The sequence below is a fragment of the Fringilla coelebs genome (genome assembly GCF_963513975.1).
Source record: "Fringilla coelebs genome assembly, contig: SCAFFOLD_32, whole genome shotgun sequence".
Classification (NCBI taxonomy): Eukaryota; Metazoa; Chordata; class Aves; order Passeriformes; family Fringillidae; genus Fringilla; species Fringilla coelebs.
In genome coordinates this window covers 521,603-538,891 of record NW_028167319.1, presented here as the reverse complement: position 1 = coordinate 538,891, position 17,289 = coordinate 521,603, and the positions used below count along the sequence as shown (strand labels likewise).

At 53.5% G+C, this 17,289-nt stretch overlaps 1 protein-coding gene across 1 annotated transcript; it reads left to right on the top strand.

Annotated features, from left to right (window-relative positions):
* Positions 1–2,512: 2,512 nt before the first annotated feature.
* Positions 2,513–3,445, top strand: LOC311166045 (olfactory receptor 14J1-like; the record flags this gene model as incomplete). Its single annotated transcript, XM_084227528.1, has 1 exon — positions 2,513–3,445. One exon carries the CDS (start codon positions 2,513–2,515, stop codon positions 3,443–3,445), a length of 933 nt encoding a protein of 310 aa, XP_084083654.1.
* Between the last annotated feature and the right edge of the window lie 13,844 nt (positions 3,446–17,289).

The window sequence follows — 17,289 nt, the reverse complement described above, 5'->3', positions numbered from 1 at the left end:
TTGTTCCTACCTGTCATCACTGCCTCCAGTATTCTGCTCTACCTGGTGAAAACTTTCTCAGTTGTGTCCCTCAGTGGGACCCATTAAAACTTCAAAAAACTTTGGAGTTTAATTTTAACTTTTAGTTCTGAATAAGTTTTTTGAACCCTCTCAGGGACTGAGTCTGTTGTAAACAACACCAAATCCCCAAGAGGCTCATTAAAATCCTTGCACTGTGTCTGTGCTGCTGAGCTGGGTTGGGCCTCTGGCACAGAAGAAGCTCCTGGAAACCAAGAGGAGCTCAGAAATACATTTCTTGTGAGGAGCTGCTTTTCTCCCAGCCCAGCTGGGCTGAGGGCTCTTCCTGCAGGTGCATGAGACCAGTGAAGCAGACAGAAGCTCAAAGCAGCTGGAAGGACAATTTTGAGTTCATTCATGAAGAAACCTTCCCAGCTTTTGATCCAGTCAGTCTGTGTGTGCCTGCAGGGATCTCTGAAAGCTGACCCAGGACAGAACTGACATGACTGTAAGGATGGCTCTGCTGCCGTTTCTGCTTTGGGGGAGGATGTGCTCCAGAGCGGGGCTGCCCTGGACACCCTCGAAGGGACAGGGCAGGATGGCTCCTGCTGCCAGGGACAGCTGCAAGGGGTGAAGTTGGGGCTGCAGCCAGGGCTGCCCAGGGCTGTCCTGCAGAGCAGGTCCTGCAGCCCTCAGGGCTCTTGGCCATGCCAGGGGATGTGCCACCTGCCAGGGGCAGCTCTCAGCCTGCCTGGCAGCTGCCCATGGATGGTGCACAGGGGCTGTGGGTGCAAGGACTGACTCCTGCCAGGTCATTCCTGCAGATGGAGAGGGTGCTGTGGGAGCCAGGGCTGCTCAGAGCTCCAGCTCATGCCCAGGTCATTCCTGAGGGGACTTTTCATTAGCTCATTCAGGACAGGGGTTTCCTGCTTGGGTCTCTGCTTTCCTGAATCTGTGCTCCCACTTTTCCCTGCCTCAGTTTGGTGGCAATGGAAACTCAGCTGTGCAGGGTAGAGCAGGGGCTGAGGCTCTTAAACCATCCCTTGAGTTTTCTTGGAAACCTCAGCAAGTGCCTGCACTTCCCCAGACTCCATATCCATGCTGCATCACCTTTCCATGGTTCCCAGGCCGGGGGAGCTGCTCTTTAATCCCTGCAGCCCCAAGCAGCTGCAGGGCAGAGCTGGCCCAGGGGCTGGGCTGGGCTGTGGCAGCTCTGGCAGGGAAGGAGCCTGGGGCCACAGGAGCAGCTTGGGCTGGGGCAGCTCCAGCAGCAGAGCCGTGGGCAGGGAGGGAGGGAAGCAGTGCTAAGGGAAGCCCTGCTGCAGTGCAGATGTGGCACCTGCCAGCCCTGCCCTGCAGGGCAGACACTGCCCTGAGCAGCACAGCTCTTGTGTCCCCTCCCAGCCAGCACAGCCCTCAGCCCAGGGGCTCAGGGCCCTCAGTCCCTCCTGGGCTGGCAGAGCAGCTCCAAAGGTGAAAGCTCCATGTGCCCATTCCCTGCTGACCAGGGCCTGAGGGCCACTGTCCTGCCCTGCTGCTGCCTGGCAGGGGCTGAGCAGGGCTGGGCAGGGAAAGGCTTTTCCTCAGGCCCAGCTCTCTCTCTCTCCTTGCCTTGCCCAGGTGCTCCTGGCATTGCTGAGGAGCTCTCTGGAATGGCAGTTCCAGCTGCAGGGTCAGGCCCAGCCCTTGGGCTCCTCCTGTGCAGGCTGAGCACAGCAATTAAGTGTCCCAGTTCCCTGTGCCTGGGGAGCTCTGGGCAGGGCAGGTAGGGAGGCTGGCAATGAGCCCACTCTCCTCAAGCAGTGCCTGGGACAGGACCCTCGGTGTGTCCTCAGGATGCCATCCAAGCTGTGAGCTGCCTCCTGGGGATTCTGGGGGACAGGAGTGTCCTTGGCCAGGAGTGTCCTTGGCCAGGAATGGGGCTGAGACTCTGAGAAAGGCTGAGCCAGTTTGCTCTGCTGTGGGTCCCTCTGCTCTCACCTGTGTCAGACTGATTTTCAGGGGAACACATGGAATGTCCTGGATCTCAGAAAGGGCAGCTGGGGACAGAGGGGAGCGACAGAGCAGCTCCCCTCACCCTTCACTGAATTGCAGCCACTGCTCTTGCTTTGCACAGTTCTCTCTGATCTCCCTGGGTACAGCAGGAAACCCTCTCAAATTGTCTTTGGCTGTCACTGCCCTTAGCCCTGGGACAGAAGGTGGTGCTGACCTCCTCTGCCTCAGGAGCAGTTTGGGTTGATGAAGTCCAAGCCCAGGACGAGCCCCATTCCCATGACCCCAGTGCTGCAGAGCAGAGCTGACACCTCAGTGTCCATGGGCAGAGTCCCTGCTCATCACAGATATGGGGCCAGATCCCAGCAGAGCTCCAGGCCCAGGGCCGAAGGAATGGCTCTGAGAAAAAGAAAAATTGGGTGGCACAGAGAAGTAGGGACAGGACTGGGAGAAAGGGCTTGGACATTGCTCAGTAAAGTCTCCCCTGACTTGTCAATGTGCCCTCCATGGCCAGAGTGAAGAAATGTCCAACAGCAGCTCCATCAGGCACTTCCTCCTGCTGGCACTGGCAGACACATGGCAGCTGCAGCTCCTGCACTTCTGCCTCATGCTGGGCATCTCCCTGGCTGCCCTCATGGGCAACGGCCTCATCATCAGCGCTGTAGCCTGCGGCCACCACCTGCACAACCCAATGTTTTTCTTCCTGCTCAACCTGGCCCTCACTGACCTGGGCTCCATCTGCACCACTGTCCCCAAAGCCATACACAATTCCCTCTGGGACACCAGGAACATCTCCTACACAGGATGTGCTGCACAGGTTTTTCTAATTTTCTTCTTTTTTGGATCAGAGTATTCCCTCCTGACCATCATGTGCTACGACCGCTATGTGTCCATCTGCAAACCCCTGCACTACGGGACCCTCCTGGGCAGCAGAGCTTGTGCCCACATGGCAGCAGCTGCCTGGGCCAGTGCCTTTCTCAATGCTCTTGTGCACACGGTCAATACTTTTTCCCTGCCCCTGTGCCATGGCAATGCCCTAGGCCAGTTCTTCTGTGAGGTGCCCCAGATCCTCAAGCTCACCTGTTCACACTCCAACCTCAGGGAATTTGGGCTTCTTGTGTTTTCCACCACTGCAGTATTTGGTTGTTTTGTGTTCATTGTTTTCTCCTATGTGCAGATCTTCAGGGCTGTGCTGAGGATCCCCTCAGAGCAGGGACGGCACAAAGCCTTTTCCACCTGCCTCCCTCACCTGGCCGTGGTCTCTCTGTTTCTCAGCACTGCATTGTTTTCCTACCTGAAGCCTCCTTCCATGTCCTCCCCATCCCTGGATCTGGCCCTATCAGTTCTGTACTCGGTGGTGCCTCCAGCCCTGAACCCTCTCATCTACAGCCTGAGGAACCAGGAGCTCAAGGCTGCAGTGTGGAGACTGATGACTGGATGGCTTCAGAAACATTAAACTGCTGGAAAATTTCTGCAAATCACTTGTAATAAAAGCAGTTTTTGTTACTTCTTCATAGTTTCAGTTTGAAAATTTGGTTTTTTGCTTTACTTTTTTTTGTATTGTCCATAAAGAAAAGTCATTGTTTCTGCCATTTTCCATTTTGTTCTTCTCCATCTTCCCTGTGGCCAAAGACTGTGTCAATGGGATGTGCTCTCAGTGGCTTTAAAGGAACTAAAGGATCTGCCAGCAATATTTTCTGCAGAGATGCCCTTTTGTTGCCTTCTCTGGAGCTGCAGCAGCAATGTCTGTGTGCAGAGCTGGGAGAGATCAGTGCTGGCACAGCAGCTGTGCCCAGCAACAGCAGCACTTGGTGTTGCCAGTGCTGCTCCCGTAGCCCTGCCCCGCTGCCCTGGTGGCCCTGGTGTTGCTGTAGGGCCCGAGTGCTCTCGAGGCCGGACACAGTCCTGGGATGGCAGTGCCGGGGCTGCAGCAGGGACAGGCCATGGACACTGCTGGGGCAGCACTGATGCCTCAGGCCAGGCCCTGGGGACTCCAGGCTCCTTGCCCAGGCTCTCTCAAGAACACGGGCAGGCCAATGCTGAGCACAGAAAATCCCTGTGAGCTGCCCTAGGGTGGCCGTGAGCAGGCAGGGGGCAAACAGCATGGCTGGTGCTCTGCAAGGCCCCTGGATGAGACGGGAAGGAGCAGCAGAGCAGGGGCCAATCCATCCCCACTGTGCTGGACAGCTCAGGGCAGCATCCCAGAGCATCCTCATGGAGCTGTTAACAACATCCCCGCTCTGCAGCCCTGGCCTCTCCCCCAGCTCACTCAGGTGCCCCACCCTTGCAGGCACAGACACAGCCGCACTGGCTCAGGAGCCCCTGTTTGCACTGCACAGAGCAGGGGGGAGCACCCCCATGCTCTTGCTGTGGCGACATGAACCTGAGGAAGCACAAATGCCACCAGCCCCTGGTGCCAGCAAGGGCTGGGGGACACCCAGGAAACCACTCAGCTTTGTCCTGGCCTCTGCACTCAGCCAGAAAATTTGTTCCCATGAGCTGGGAGTTTCCTGTCCTACTGCAGATGTTGTTGCTCAGAGCTAGGGCTGCCTGGCAGCCACCCCCAAACTGCCCTGAGCATTTCGTTGGCTTCACCTTTGATTTCTTTCCTCTTCCTGCTACAAATTTCTCCCTCTTGCCCACCCCTGTTCCCTCCCCTGAAAACAGCCCATCCCTGTTTTCCCTTTCCTCTCAGGCCCCACTCCCCATTGCAGTTTCTGACTTGGCACCATGGGAACGTCCCTTGGGCAGCAGAATCATCCTACAAGTGCTGCAAGAATTGTCTGCAGGCTCCTGCAGTGCCTCGTGCTGCTCCCTTGCCAGAAGCACCACAGGCCAGGGGGGCACATCTGGGCTGCTGTGTCTGGCTCTGGGGCTCCCTGTTCTGGGCAATGAGGAGGAGCTGCAGAGGCTCTGCAGGACTGACAGGATGGGCTTTGGGCCTGGCAGGAGAAGCTGAGGGACCTGGGCTGCTGGAGCTTCTCAAGAGGAAGCCCAGGGCTCATTCTGCAACTGCTCCAAGGGTGGTTTTAGAGAATCCCAGAATCAGCAGGGCTGGTAAATACCTTGGAGATCCTCAAGTCAAATCTGTGCCCTGATACCACTTGTCTCCTCTGAGCCTCCTCTTCTCCAGGATAAACAACCCCATCTCCCTCAGACACTCCTCACAGGACTTGTGTTCCAGACCCCTCACCAGCCTTGTTGCCCTTCTCTGGGCACATTCCAGCCCCTCCATGTCATTCTTAAATTGGGGGCCCAGAACTGCACACAGCACTCAAGGTGCTGCCCAAACAGTGCTGAGCACAGGGGAAGAATCACTGCCATGCTCCTACTGGCCACACCACTCCTGATCCAGGCCAGGAGCCATTGGCCTTCTTGGCCACCTGGGCACACTGCTGCCTCATGTCCAGCCTGCTGTCCATCAGTCCCTGCAGGTCCCTTTCTGCCTGGCTGCTGTCCAGCCACTCTGTCCCCAGCCTGTAGTGCTGCACGGGTTGTTGTGGCCAAAGTGCAGGATCCAGCACTTGGACTTGTTAAACCTCACCCTGTTGGATTTGGACCCTTGATCCAGCCTGTCCAGGGTTCTGTGCAAAGCCCTCCTACCCCCCAAGCAGATCAACACTCCCAGAGAACTTAGTGTCATCTGCACATTTGCTGATGGTGGACTCAATCCCCTCATTCAGATCACCAATGAAGGTCTTAAACAGGATTGGGCCCAATGCTGATCACTGTGAGGCACCAATGGAGACTGGACACACACCGGATGCAGCACCATCCCCAGCAATCTCTGGTCCCAGCCTCCAGCCAGCTCTTTACCCTGTGTAAGTGTCTGTCCGAAGTTTCTCTCATCTGCCTCGTGATCATCATGAAAGGACAGAAACTGGGACCACCTAAAAAGACCCTGCTTGGAATCCTGGTCTTGCTCCTGGTCATGCGACATGGTTGCTCGCCAAGATCCTGAAAACTCTGCTGGTTTACCAAGCTATTGTTCACTGGTGTGTTTGCTACCATGGAACACAGAACCCAGTGAAAGGACAAAGGGGGCACTTTGCCCTTCTTTGCCTGCATCCACTTTTTGCAACAATATCCCTGTAATTTCCCCACCTCTTGGCTTGGCTGGACTTTTCTGAAGTGACCTTTGGTGGTCCCCATGGAAGACCCTTCATCTGCTTTACAACCACCGTGATGGACGGACTGAGATGGGAGAAGCCTCTCCCTCAAGGACTGAGACATGAAACCCCTATATGGAGAAGCTCCCTCTCCTCCCAAGGACTGAGACTGAAACTCCTAACCCGGGGGAGGTGTGTAGGGGAGGCTAGCTGACCAAAGCAAGATGTTTGCCTGCAGGTGTCGCCATTGGACCAAGAAGACAGTGGTTCTCACCTACTGCTGAGAATATGGACTGTTTTTACCCTTCTTCAATGCCTTCTTTTCCATCAGCAATCATGACAGACTATTCTTTATTAAATTTGTTTCTATTTCAAGACTTGTCCCCTTCCCCCATCAAAAAGGTCTATAATAGAAGCTTGAGTTGACCAGTATCTCTGAGATCTCCCCTGACTTGACCAGGTGAACTCTGTCGACTAGACTTTGAAGGACTTCATCATTCTAAGTTTGGTAGCTATATACTTTCCTTTCTCTTCCTCCCTCTCTTTTCCCTATTCTTTCCTTTTTCCCAGTCCCCCCTTAACACATTTTGCTGTGGTCATTCAATAAAGGTGTATTTGGTTTTGATTATTACTGAAAATTCTCTTTCCATGTCAGTTTTTTTTGCACTCTGAGATCAATTAATGAACCATCATGAATCCCATCCATAAGAACAGATTGTGACACTCTGAGAAGTGTGACCATGTCCAAGCTGTGGGATGCAGTTTTTCCAGGGACTTCTGTGGCTCATGGTGTTAAAGGCTTTGAAGTCCACACAACATACACTGCCTGTCCCACACCCACAGGTGGGTCACCTGGTCATAAAAGGAGATCAGGTCTGTCAGGCAGGACCTGCACCTCCTAAATCCACGCTGGCTGGCTCTGATCCCTCAGCCATCCTGTGGGTGCCCTGGGATGGCACTCAAGATGATCTGTTCCATAACCTTGCCAGGCACCCAGGTCAGGCTGACAGGCCTGAAGTTCCCCAGATCCTCCTGTCAGCCCTTCTTGGGGATGGGCTCACACTGGCACCTCCAGTCCTCTGGGACCTCCCTGCTGAGCCAGGACTGATGGTAAATGATGGAGAGCAGCTTGGGGAGCTCATCCACCAGCTCCCTCATCCCCCTGGGATGGATCCCATCTGATCCCAGACACCTGTGAGCAGAATGTCTCAGCAGGTCAGTAGCTGCTTCCTCCTGGATTACAGGGGTTGTTCTGCTCCCTGTGCCCATCTACCAGCTCAGGAGAACACTTGTCCTGAGCACAACCTCTCCTAATATTGAAAATTAAGACAAGGTTTTAAGTAGCTCAATCTTTTCCTTGTCTTTAGTTACTATATACTCCACTGCATCCAAAAAAGAGTAAATGTTCTCCTTCTCCCTCCTTTTGCTATAATTTTTTTTTTCCACAGAAGTGGCCAGGTAAAGCTCTAATTGAGATTTCACCTCTCAACTTTTCTTTCTGTATAACCTAATGACATCCTTTAACACTTCCTGAGCTGCTGTTCCTTTTTTCCCCTGAGTTCCCCACAAAAGCTGCATGGGCAGCCAGGACAGTCATTTTCCTCACCAGCTCTTCTTTTGCCACACTGCACTGGGACAGGCTGCTCCTTCCCCCTTAAGGTTACTTTCTTGAGATATGTCCATCCTTCCTTGGGCCCTTTATTTTTAAGGGCTGTTTCCCTTTAAAAAAATCAGTACCTGATTTGGTACTCCCCATATCAGCATCTGAAATAGGCCAAAGTCTTCCCTTCCTAATTCCAGTGCAGAAGTTTAGTTGCTGCCCCTCCTTATTTAACAGAAGGTCACAGATTGGGCTATGACATCACAGAATGGGGTATATGAGGTCATCAAACAGCTATGACATTATGACATTATAGTGTGATATCAACAGCTGTGATATCACAGAGCTGGCTGTGGCATCACAGGGCAGAGGTCTGACATCACACAGCAGAGGTATGACATCACAGAGTTGGCTGTGACATCAGAGACCAGCTGTGTGACATTAGAGAATGGGCTGTAACATCCCAGAGGGGCTGTATGACATCCCAGCAGGGCTGTGTGAGGTCACTGGGTTGGTCACTCTGCCCAAACTCCCCCTCACAGTTTCTCCCAACACGTCCAGTGCTGTTCATGCCCAGTGGGGTCCCTGTCCCCCGGGATCCCCCCGGCCCACCTGGAGCCACAGCCTCCACCAAAGGATGTTCCACAGGATCCACCCCAGAGCCTGACATGGGGACAAGGGGCCAGGGCTGTGTGACCAAGACATCAAGGACAGGGATTATCCAGGTGACTGTGGCCTGGGTTGGGTTCCCCAGGGCAGGAAAGATGTCTGGCAGCTGGAGCAGGGTCTGGGAAGGGCCTCCAAGGTGGGGCTGGAGCCCTTGGGCTGTGATCAGAGGCTGAGGGAGCTGGGCTTGTCCAGCCTGGAGCAGGGAAGACTGAGGGGCTCCTCATCCCAGCCTGGCAGTGCCAGCAAGGAGGTAATGGAGAGCACAGAGCCAGGCTATTCATGGAGGGCCCTGGTGGGAGACAAAAGCCAATGGGTGGGAGGGGAAAGAGGGGAGAGCAGCCAGGACAGGAGGAGATGAAATGAGTCAGGCTGGTTTCAGCATTTCCTCAACACCAAGAGCAGCCTGACCTCCCTTCTCCATCCACCACTGACAGCTTTGCAAATCAGGAATTGTTGGAGCTGTTTTGCCCCCACTCCAGGACGAACATCCTGATAAAAGAACTTAATTGTGTTTATATCTATCACACAACCATGTTTGTTTAAAAATAATTTTAATTCAGAAATCACTTGTGGATGGTGGACTCATCAGATGCTGCTGGGATGTTGCACATAGCTCAGGGAAGAGTGTGACTGGTATTAAATTGTATCCTGTTCAACTATGGTCTGTTGGTCATGAAGAGAAACTTTCTGTACCTCTGAGTCTCACCAGTTCCTGGCCCCAAAGGACACAAACCTGATGAGTTGTGGCTCCTCTTCCAGTGGTGGCACTTGCACCGCCCTCCATCCCCAGGGCAGAGCTCCCTTGTCCCAGAAAGTCCCTGGCAAAGGAGGGATGAAGGAAACAAAACAGGCTGTGGGGATCAAGGGCAGGGAACAGCCAGGGATTTGGGGTGGTTGTGAGCCCAGGGCAGGACCCGGCCCTTGGCCTTGGTGAGCCTCATACAATTGTCCTGGGCCCACGGCTCCAGCCTGTCCAGATCCCTCTGCAGAGCTTCCTGCCCTCCAGCACAGCCACACTCCCACCCAGCTTGGGCTCACCTGGGAACTGACTGAGGGTGCCCTTGATGGCCTCGTCCCGATCAGCAATAAAGAGATTGAACTGACCTGGCCCCAATCCTGAGCCCTGGGGACACTCCTGGATGTGACTCCATTCCTCAGCTGCTCTGAGTGCCAGGGGTTGGATGAGGGAAAGGGTGGAGTGGGGGTAGGGACAAAGTCTGATGGATTGTCAGGCATGAAGGGTCTTGATTTCCATATCAGTTCAAACTGCATGAGGAGGTGCTGGGGATCAATATCAATCGGACATTGCTGATACCAATCTATAAACAGGAAAAGAAAATTTAACAGAGCAAGTCTCTCTTCATTGTTTTCATTTAAGAATATACACTATTAATATACTTCTGAAATTTGTCTGATTAACCACAGAAGAATTGAAAACTTCAGTTATTACCAGAGGCTTATCTTGCTTGGGTGTTTTGAAAAAATGTTTATGAGCTTTTCTGACTGAATTCCTGAACTGAGGAGCTCAAGAAAGAAGAGGCCTTTGGAATAATAAAATTCATTAGCAACCTCCAAGTGGCTGAGGATCCATCCCCATCAGAGCAGCAATGAACAGAAATAGGCACAGCTCTGTGGCTGCCCCAGCTTTGGGATGGGCCCTGGGCCTGGAGCAGGAGCAGTTCTGGAGGACCCCAAGGCCACGGTTCTTGCGCTGTCCTGAGCAGATGGGATGGCAGCAGGGGCTGCAGAGCTCTCAGCACCTCAGCCAGAGGGGAGCAGGGCACCCAGGGAGCCTCCTTGTGCCTTGGCCAAGCCCCTTCCCCCATGGCTGGGGCTGAGTCCTGTGGCAGCTGCAGCTGCTGCTGTGCCCTTGCCAGGGGCTGAGGCTGTGGGGCCAGTGCCCAGAGCAGCCTGGCCAGAGCAGAGGTGTGGGGCCAGAGGTGGCTGGGCTGGGCTGGCCAGAGGCCCTTGGTGCTGCCCAGAGCTCAGGGCAGCTGGCAGAGCTTGCAGGGAGCTGGGCTGGGCTCAGAGAGCCTGGCACAGACACCATCAGTGTCCATCTCAGCCTGGCTGAGCGTGCAGGGGAAGGATTCAGGCCAGGCCTGGTGGGGCAGGGCCAGCGCCTGTGCAAGGCATTGAAAACAGGCAAGTGCCCCAGAGAGGAGGCTGCTCTGTGCCCTGGGGAGCATGGACAGAGCAGGGAGGGGGCCCAGGACATTTGTCAGCGCCAGCCTCTGTCCCCAGCCCTTGGCAGCCCTGGCTGCTGAGCCCAGCTTTGCCCTGGGCTGAGTTTGGCTGCGGCCCAGCTCCATCCTCCTGTGGGGCTCAGGGCCTGTTCCTGGCCATGGCCAGCCCTGGCTGCCTCTCTGCTGGCCCAGAGGCCGGAAGAGCCCGGGGCAGGGCTGTCTGTGCAGGCCCACAGGTGCCACGGGCTCTGCAGGAGCTGGCAGAGGCTGCCCAGCAGGGAGGCCATGGGGCACAGAGCCCCAAGGCTGCCGTGGGCACCACGGCACAGGGGCCCTTCCCAGCCGCAATGCTCCTGGCCTGGGCTGGGCCTGCACAGGGGCTGTGCCACCATGGCTGGGCCAGCACAGGGCCACAAAGGGGCCACGCAGCCGCTGACGGGGCTGACAGCAAGGCCAGGCACAGACAGGCAATTGCTGAGCATGGCCTGTGCTGGGCAGGGCTGAGTGTGCCAAAGGCAGAGCTCAGCTTCCCTTGGGGGCTGCAGGAACAGTCCAGAGCCCAAAGAGCCTCCATGGCTGTGCTGGAGACCAAGGCTGGAGCAGGGAAATGAAGGGCTGCTGTGGAATGAGAGGGGATGGAATTCAGCAGACTCATCAGCTTGCAAGGTGCTCTGCTCTCCCTCAGCTCCTCTCCCAGAGATGCCAATCCCAGCTCAGCACCTCAGGGTTCTGGGGCCCTACAAGGAGAACAGCCTGTTCATGGGCACACAAGTGATGTCTGCCTGGAAAGGGGCACAGGTTTTAATACCTGTTAGTTTCATCATCTATAAGCAAATCTTTATTATCTGTGTCACTTGAGTACTTTGAAGAATTGGCCAAGTTTTTCCACCAGGAACAGGAATTTCCTGGATCTACTGTTTTCTTCTGCTGATGGCAGGAGAAGAAATACTGATCATCCTCTCTACCTTTCAAACAAACGTTCAATCTAATATTTCATTCCCTTCTTTCTTCAGGTGTTTTGAGCTCTCCTGCTTAAATGGCCATGTCCAAGGACATCTCTTCATTTAGAGCAGCTGCATCTATGTCGTTCCTGTTGCTCTCAGATTTCCTCCTGCAGCAGTTTAGTGGTCATTCCAACGCATCTCCCTTGAATTGCTTCATGCTTTGAGCTTTCAGAAGGTTAAATATCTTCTTACTCAGCATCTTAGGTGTATTTTTATCTTTTATATCACCTCTTCTTATGCCTTTGTCTTAAATCTTTCCTGTATGTCAATCCCACGTGGATGGTGGACATGTCAGATGCTGCTGGGATGTCAAAGGAGCTGAGGGAAAGGTCTGGATGTCTATTAAATTTTGTCATTTTCACATGTTTTTCTGTTGGCCAAGAAGAAAAACCTTTCTTTGCCTCTGAGTCTCAGCACCTCCTCAAAGGACACAAACCTGATGAGTTGTGGTTCCCACTCCATGGCTGCACTTGCACCTCTCTCCATAGTAACAGCAGAACTCCCTTGTCCCAGAAAGTGCCTGGCAAGAGAGTGATGAAGGAAACTGTCAAGGATTTTTTGCAGATTGGGAGTGTTTGCAGGACAATGTCCATGATCAGCTGATGCACAATCCAGCCAGCTTGGGATAATGGACAATGGACATGTTCACAAACAATAATGGACAGAAAATGGGGTTGGGATATCCTTGAAAAAGATACAAGAAGAAGAGTCATAAGGACTCAGCAAGTTTGTCAGTGTTCTTTGAAAAGTAAGAAAGAAGACAGTTCATGGGTGGGACAGAAAACTGCAGCCAGACACATGAAAAATTAGATGATCCAATCAGCATCCTTTTGCATTGGATGGAGCTGTGCCTTCCCTTGGCTTTGTTGGCTGACAAGAAATGAACATCCCTCTGTGTCTCAGGCAGCTCCTTCTCCAAGGAAAGCAGGTGGGAGTTGGAGCCAAGGAGCTGAAAGCTGCAGGTGCAACCTGGGCTGGAGGCAGCTCAGATGTGCACAAGGCTGCTCTGAGTGCCAGGGCTTGGATGGGGGAAATGGTGGGGTGGGGGTAGGGACAGGGTCTGATTGATTGTCAGCCATGAAGGGTCTTGATTTTCATATCTATTCAAACAGCATGAGGAGGCACTTGGATCCAGTGTCAATTGGAGACTTCCCATATCCATGTATTAACAGGAAGAAAAACGTAATACACTTCAAGCTTCTGGAGCAGTGAAATTCAGCAGCAGCCTCTGCAAGTTGCTGAGGATGTCAGCAGCCCCCACTGAGGCCAACCCTGCCCAGAGCCTGTGGGGGAATGAGCAGACAAGGAGAGCGTTCCTGGGGTTGGGCAAGCAGCACTCAGAGGCACCAGCAGCTCCAGCTGGGAAATGGAATGTGGAACGTGGTTGGGAAAGCCCTGCCTGGGCTGTGCCCGGCAGGACAAACAAGCCCTGGCTCCCATCCCCCAAAAAATTCTCTCAACAAGAGATTTTGAAGGAATTAAAATTTTTTGTGTCCTCTGAGTTGGATGTACTAGAGAAATGCCTTCAAAAGATTCTCAGGAGCTCAAAACAACTCGTACCAGGATTCCAGTCTTGTTCAGGTGGAAATTCCAAGAGGATGTTGGGTCAAGATGTGTGCTTGCCTTGTGGTCAGCCTAAATACCCCTTAGTCTCCCTGGGCCCTTCTCCCTAGCTGGGACTTGGGGTCATTTAGTCACTCAGGAGCTGACTTGGGGGCTCTAGAGGTGGCTGTGATGCATTGCCTGGGGTGCGCCAGGGACTGGCAGACACTGCTGGGCTGGGAAGGAGGCTTTGGGGGGATTGGGGTTCTAGGGCAGGGCAGGGCAGTGCTGGGGTCACAGGGCCGAGGAAGGATCGACCGGCCCCTTCCTCACCACACGTGAAATGATTCCAGCCAACAATCTCTTCCAGTCTGTAACTATAGGCAGTGTTGGAGATGGTACTGAAATTTGTCCATGGGCACCTGGCTGAGAAGAACAGTTCCTTTCCATTGGAGGAAAGCACAGAGCCTTCCTCAGGGTTTTGGGGACAAATGAGAGGTGACCGTTTTGAAACCACTGCCAGATAGACTTGTCTTGGCAATATTGATATGGGAACAATGCCTGGATATAAGGAAATTTGGTGGTGAAATCCCAGTTCTGGTCATGGGTGCCTGGAGCAGTAGGACAGTTCTTTTCCATAGGAAAGGAAAGCACAGAGCCTCAGTGTTTCAGCAGCAGATGAGAAGAGACCCTCAACATGCCAAGGTCAGCTGAACCAGTCAGGTGGCCCCTCGGAGGCCAAACCAGCCAGACCTGTTCTGTGTTCCCTTGGTATTATGGGGCCCTATGGTGTCACAAGGGTGCCTTGCTTCCACGGGGTCCCACAATGTCCCAGTGGCCCCCAGGTGTCATAAGGCCCCACAGTGTCACAAAGGTCCCAAGGATTCCATGAGGTCACAATGTTCTCGGTGGTTCCACAGGCCCCACACTGTCACGTGACTCCTCTGTTCTGTGGGCCCTGCAATGTCACAATGGACCTTTGGACCATGGGGGTTTGAGGTGTCACAATGGTCTCCTTTGGCTCCACAGTGTCACAATTGACCATGGATGACAGGTGGCCTCTCTGTGTCACCCTGGAGCTTTGGTTGCATGAAGCCCTTCAGTGTCACAGTGGTCCCCCGTGGTTTCTTAGTGTTACAATGGACCAGTGATGACAGAAGGCCCTGCAATGTCTCAATGCCACCTGTTTCCATACAGCCCTGCAACGTAACAAAGGCGTCTTGGTTTCATGAGACCCCACAGTGTCACAATGGTCTCCTTGGTTCCATGGTGCCCACAGTGTCAGAATGCTTTGCTTATTCCACGGGCCTCGTAGTGTCACAATGGTGTCCATGATTCCATAAGTCCCTTCAGTGTCACAACAGCCACCTGGTTCCATGAGGCTGTGAAGTGACTTAATTGTCTTTCCACGGTTCCAAGGTTCCATAAGGCCTTGCAATATCACAATGGACTTTTAGTTCCGTGGGGTCTCACAGTTTCACAATGGCCCCTTGGTTCCATGACACCCCAAAGTCCCATAATGGTCTCCATGTTTCCATGAAGCCCCACAGTGTCACAATGGACCCTTGGTTTGATGGGGCCTCTCAGTGTCACAATGATCCCTACATTCCATGGAGTCACACAGTGTCAGCACAGTCCCCTTGGTTCCATGAGGCCCAGCAATGTCACAGTGCTCTCCATGATTCCATGAGGCCCCACAGTGTCACAAGGCTCCCTTGGTTCCATGGCCCTGTGCTGCTGCATTCCCCCCTCCCCTTCTCAGGCCGCCCTGCCAGATGAGAAATGCTCCTTGGGCCTCAGCCTTGGCCAACAGCCCCTGGGCTCAGCTCCTCTGCAGCTCATCACAAACACTGTCTGCTCCAGGCACTGCTGCTGCCCAAACAGCTCCTGGCTCCTTTTGGAGCAGCCCTGGGAACTGGTTTTGTTCCCTCCGTGGCACAACATCCCTGTTCTCACCCTGCCAAAGAAAGCTGCTGATGCCAAGTGTGGCCAGGATGAGCCATTGCTGGGACTGAAGCCCCTCTCGTGGGGCCCTGCAAACAGCGCTCCAAAAGGAGCCCTTGGAGCTCTCCTGGGCCAGCGACTCCCTCTGAGTGGGGCCTCTCCCAGCCGGGAACTCTCCCGTTTGCTGCACTCAATGATTCCAAACAACGACAGAGTCTGGGCTGATCACCCCACTCCTCCAGGCTCAGCCCTTCACCTGCTTGGGAGATGCCAAAGCATCAGCAGTGAGCATTCCCTGCCCTCAGGGGAATTTCTTCCAGGTGCCTTGCACTGACTCTTTGTGTCTGTGTGCACACAGGAGTGCCTGTGCTGGGGAAATGTGGCAGAAATGCTGCTCTGTGAGGGGTTTGAGTGCCTTGGATAGCTGAGTCAGTCAGGCCTCTAAGTGAGGGTAAATCACAAGGTCTAAGTGAAGTTATTGCTGCTAAGACTTGTTCTTTTGCAAAGATATTATGTTTAATATAAGTTAGAAGCAAAATTTTGTTAAGTGGTATTCCACTGTTAAATTGCAAAGTTATAGGATATAAGTTAGGTTAAGTGCTGTTCTTTTGCTAAATTGTGAAGTTGTAGGTATCATTTAAGTTTAAGGTATCAGTTAAGTCCTGTTATGTTTGAGTTCTGTTAAGCTTTTGGGCTGTATTCCTTTTATCCTCTTGCTCACTGTCCTTGTGTCACACACACACAGAGGGACAGTTCTCAGTTAATTTCTGGTTTGATTGCCTGGATTTTGTTTGATTTTGTTGTTGCTTTGTTTCCTTGGTGTGCTTGAAGTTTCCAGTCAGGAGCAGAGTGACTCTTGCCAAGGAACTTTGTGCTGCTGTCCCTTATTATTAAATCTGGTTTTTGCTGATCCCTTGCTGGGGAATTTTTCAGTTCTCTCAAGCCCTTGTTCGTAACAGGGTGAAGGAGCCCTGGCCCAGGCTCTGGCCCTGGGGGACACGGGGACGCTGCCGGGGGGTCCCTGTCCCCCTGTCCCACCCCCAGGGCCCCGTCCCCCCATCCCCGTGTCAGGCTCTGGGGTTGATCTCGTGGAACATCCTCTGGGGGAGGCTGCAGCACCGGGGGCAGGGGGAACCGGGGGGACAGGGGACCCCACTGTGCACGAGCAGTGTTGGACTGCTCTGGGGGGAACTGTGAGGGGGAACAGGGCAGAGTGACCACCTCAGTGACCTCAGACAGCCCCTGTGATGTCACACAGCCTTCCTGTGATATCACACAGCCTGTGGGATGTCATACAGCCTGTGGGATGTCACACTGCCCCCTGTGATGCCACACAGCCCTCCTGTGATATCACAGCCCACTCTGGGATGTCCCACAGCACCCTTGTGATGTCACAGAGCCAACTCTGGGGTATCACCCTGGAATGTCATACAGCTGCTATGTGATGTCACAGAAGAATCTGTGATGTCACAAAGTCACCCTGTGATGTCACTGTCTTTTCCATGATGTCAGAGCCTGCTCTATCATGTTACACAGCAACCCAGTGATGTCACAACCCACTCTCTGATGTCACAGAGCCACCCTCTATGATTGCAGGACCCGTTCTATGGCCTCACACTCTACTCTATGATGTCACAGACAGCTTGTGATTTCACAACCCCCTCAGTGATGTCACCAAACCTTCTCTGTGATGTCCTACAGCCACTCTGTAATGTCACAGCACACACTTTCACCTCACAGCCTGCTCTGTGATGCCATAAAGCCATGCCATGATGTCACAGCCTGCTCTGTGATGTCACACAATCTCCTCTGTGATGCTGTAGCTGCTCAGTGACATCTCACAACAAACTCTGTGATGTCATAGACCAATCTGTGACCTCACACAACCCACTCTGTGCTGTCACACAGCCCCTTGCTGACATCACAGCTGCTCTGTGCCTCTCTGACACAGCCACAGAGGTGCTGCTGTGACACAGCCCCCATTCGGGGCATCCCACAGCCCCTGCCAGTGCTGAGCCCCTGTGAGCTAAGGTTCAGTTCCACTGGTCCAGTCTTTTATACATAAACCTTTGAGAAATTCTGGGGCTGGGATTGAAACCAGCCACTCCCAGTCTCCTCTCTTAGAAGGAATTTTAGAAGTCTAGAGGCTCTGCAGGGATTTGAGGATCCATGGTGGCTGTTGGATGTCATTTCTCCACCTCATGTCTCAGCAGGAGTTTTCCAATAAAGAAATAAAGCTTTTCCCT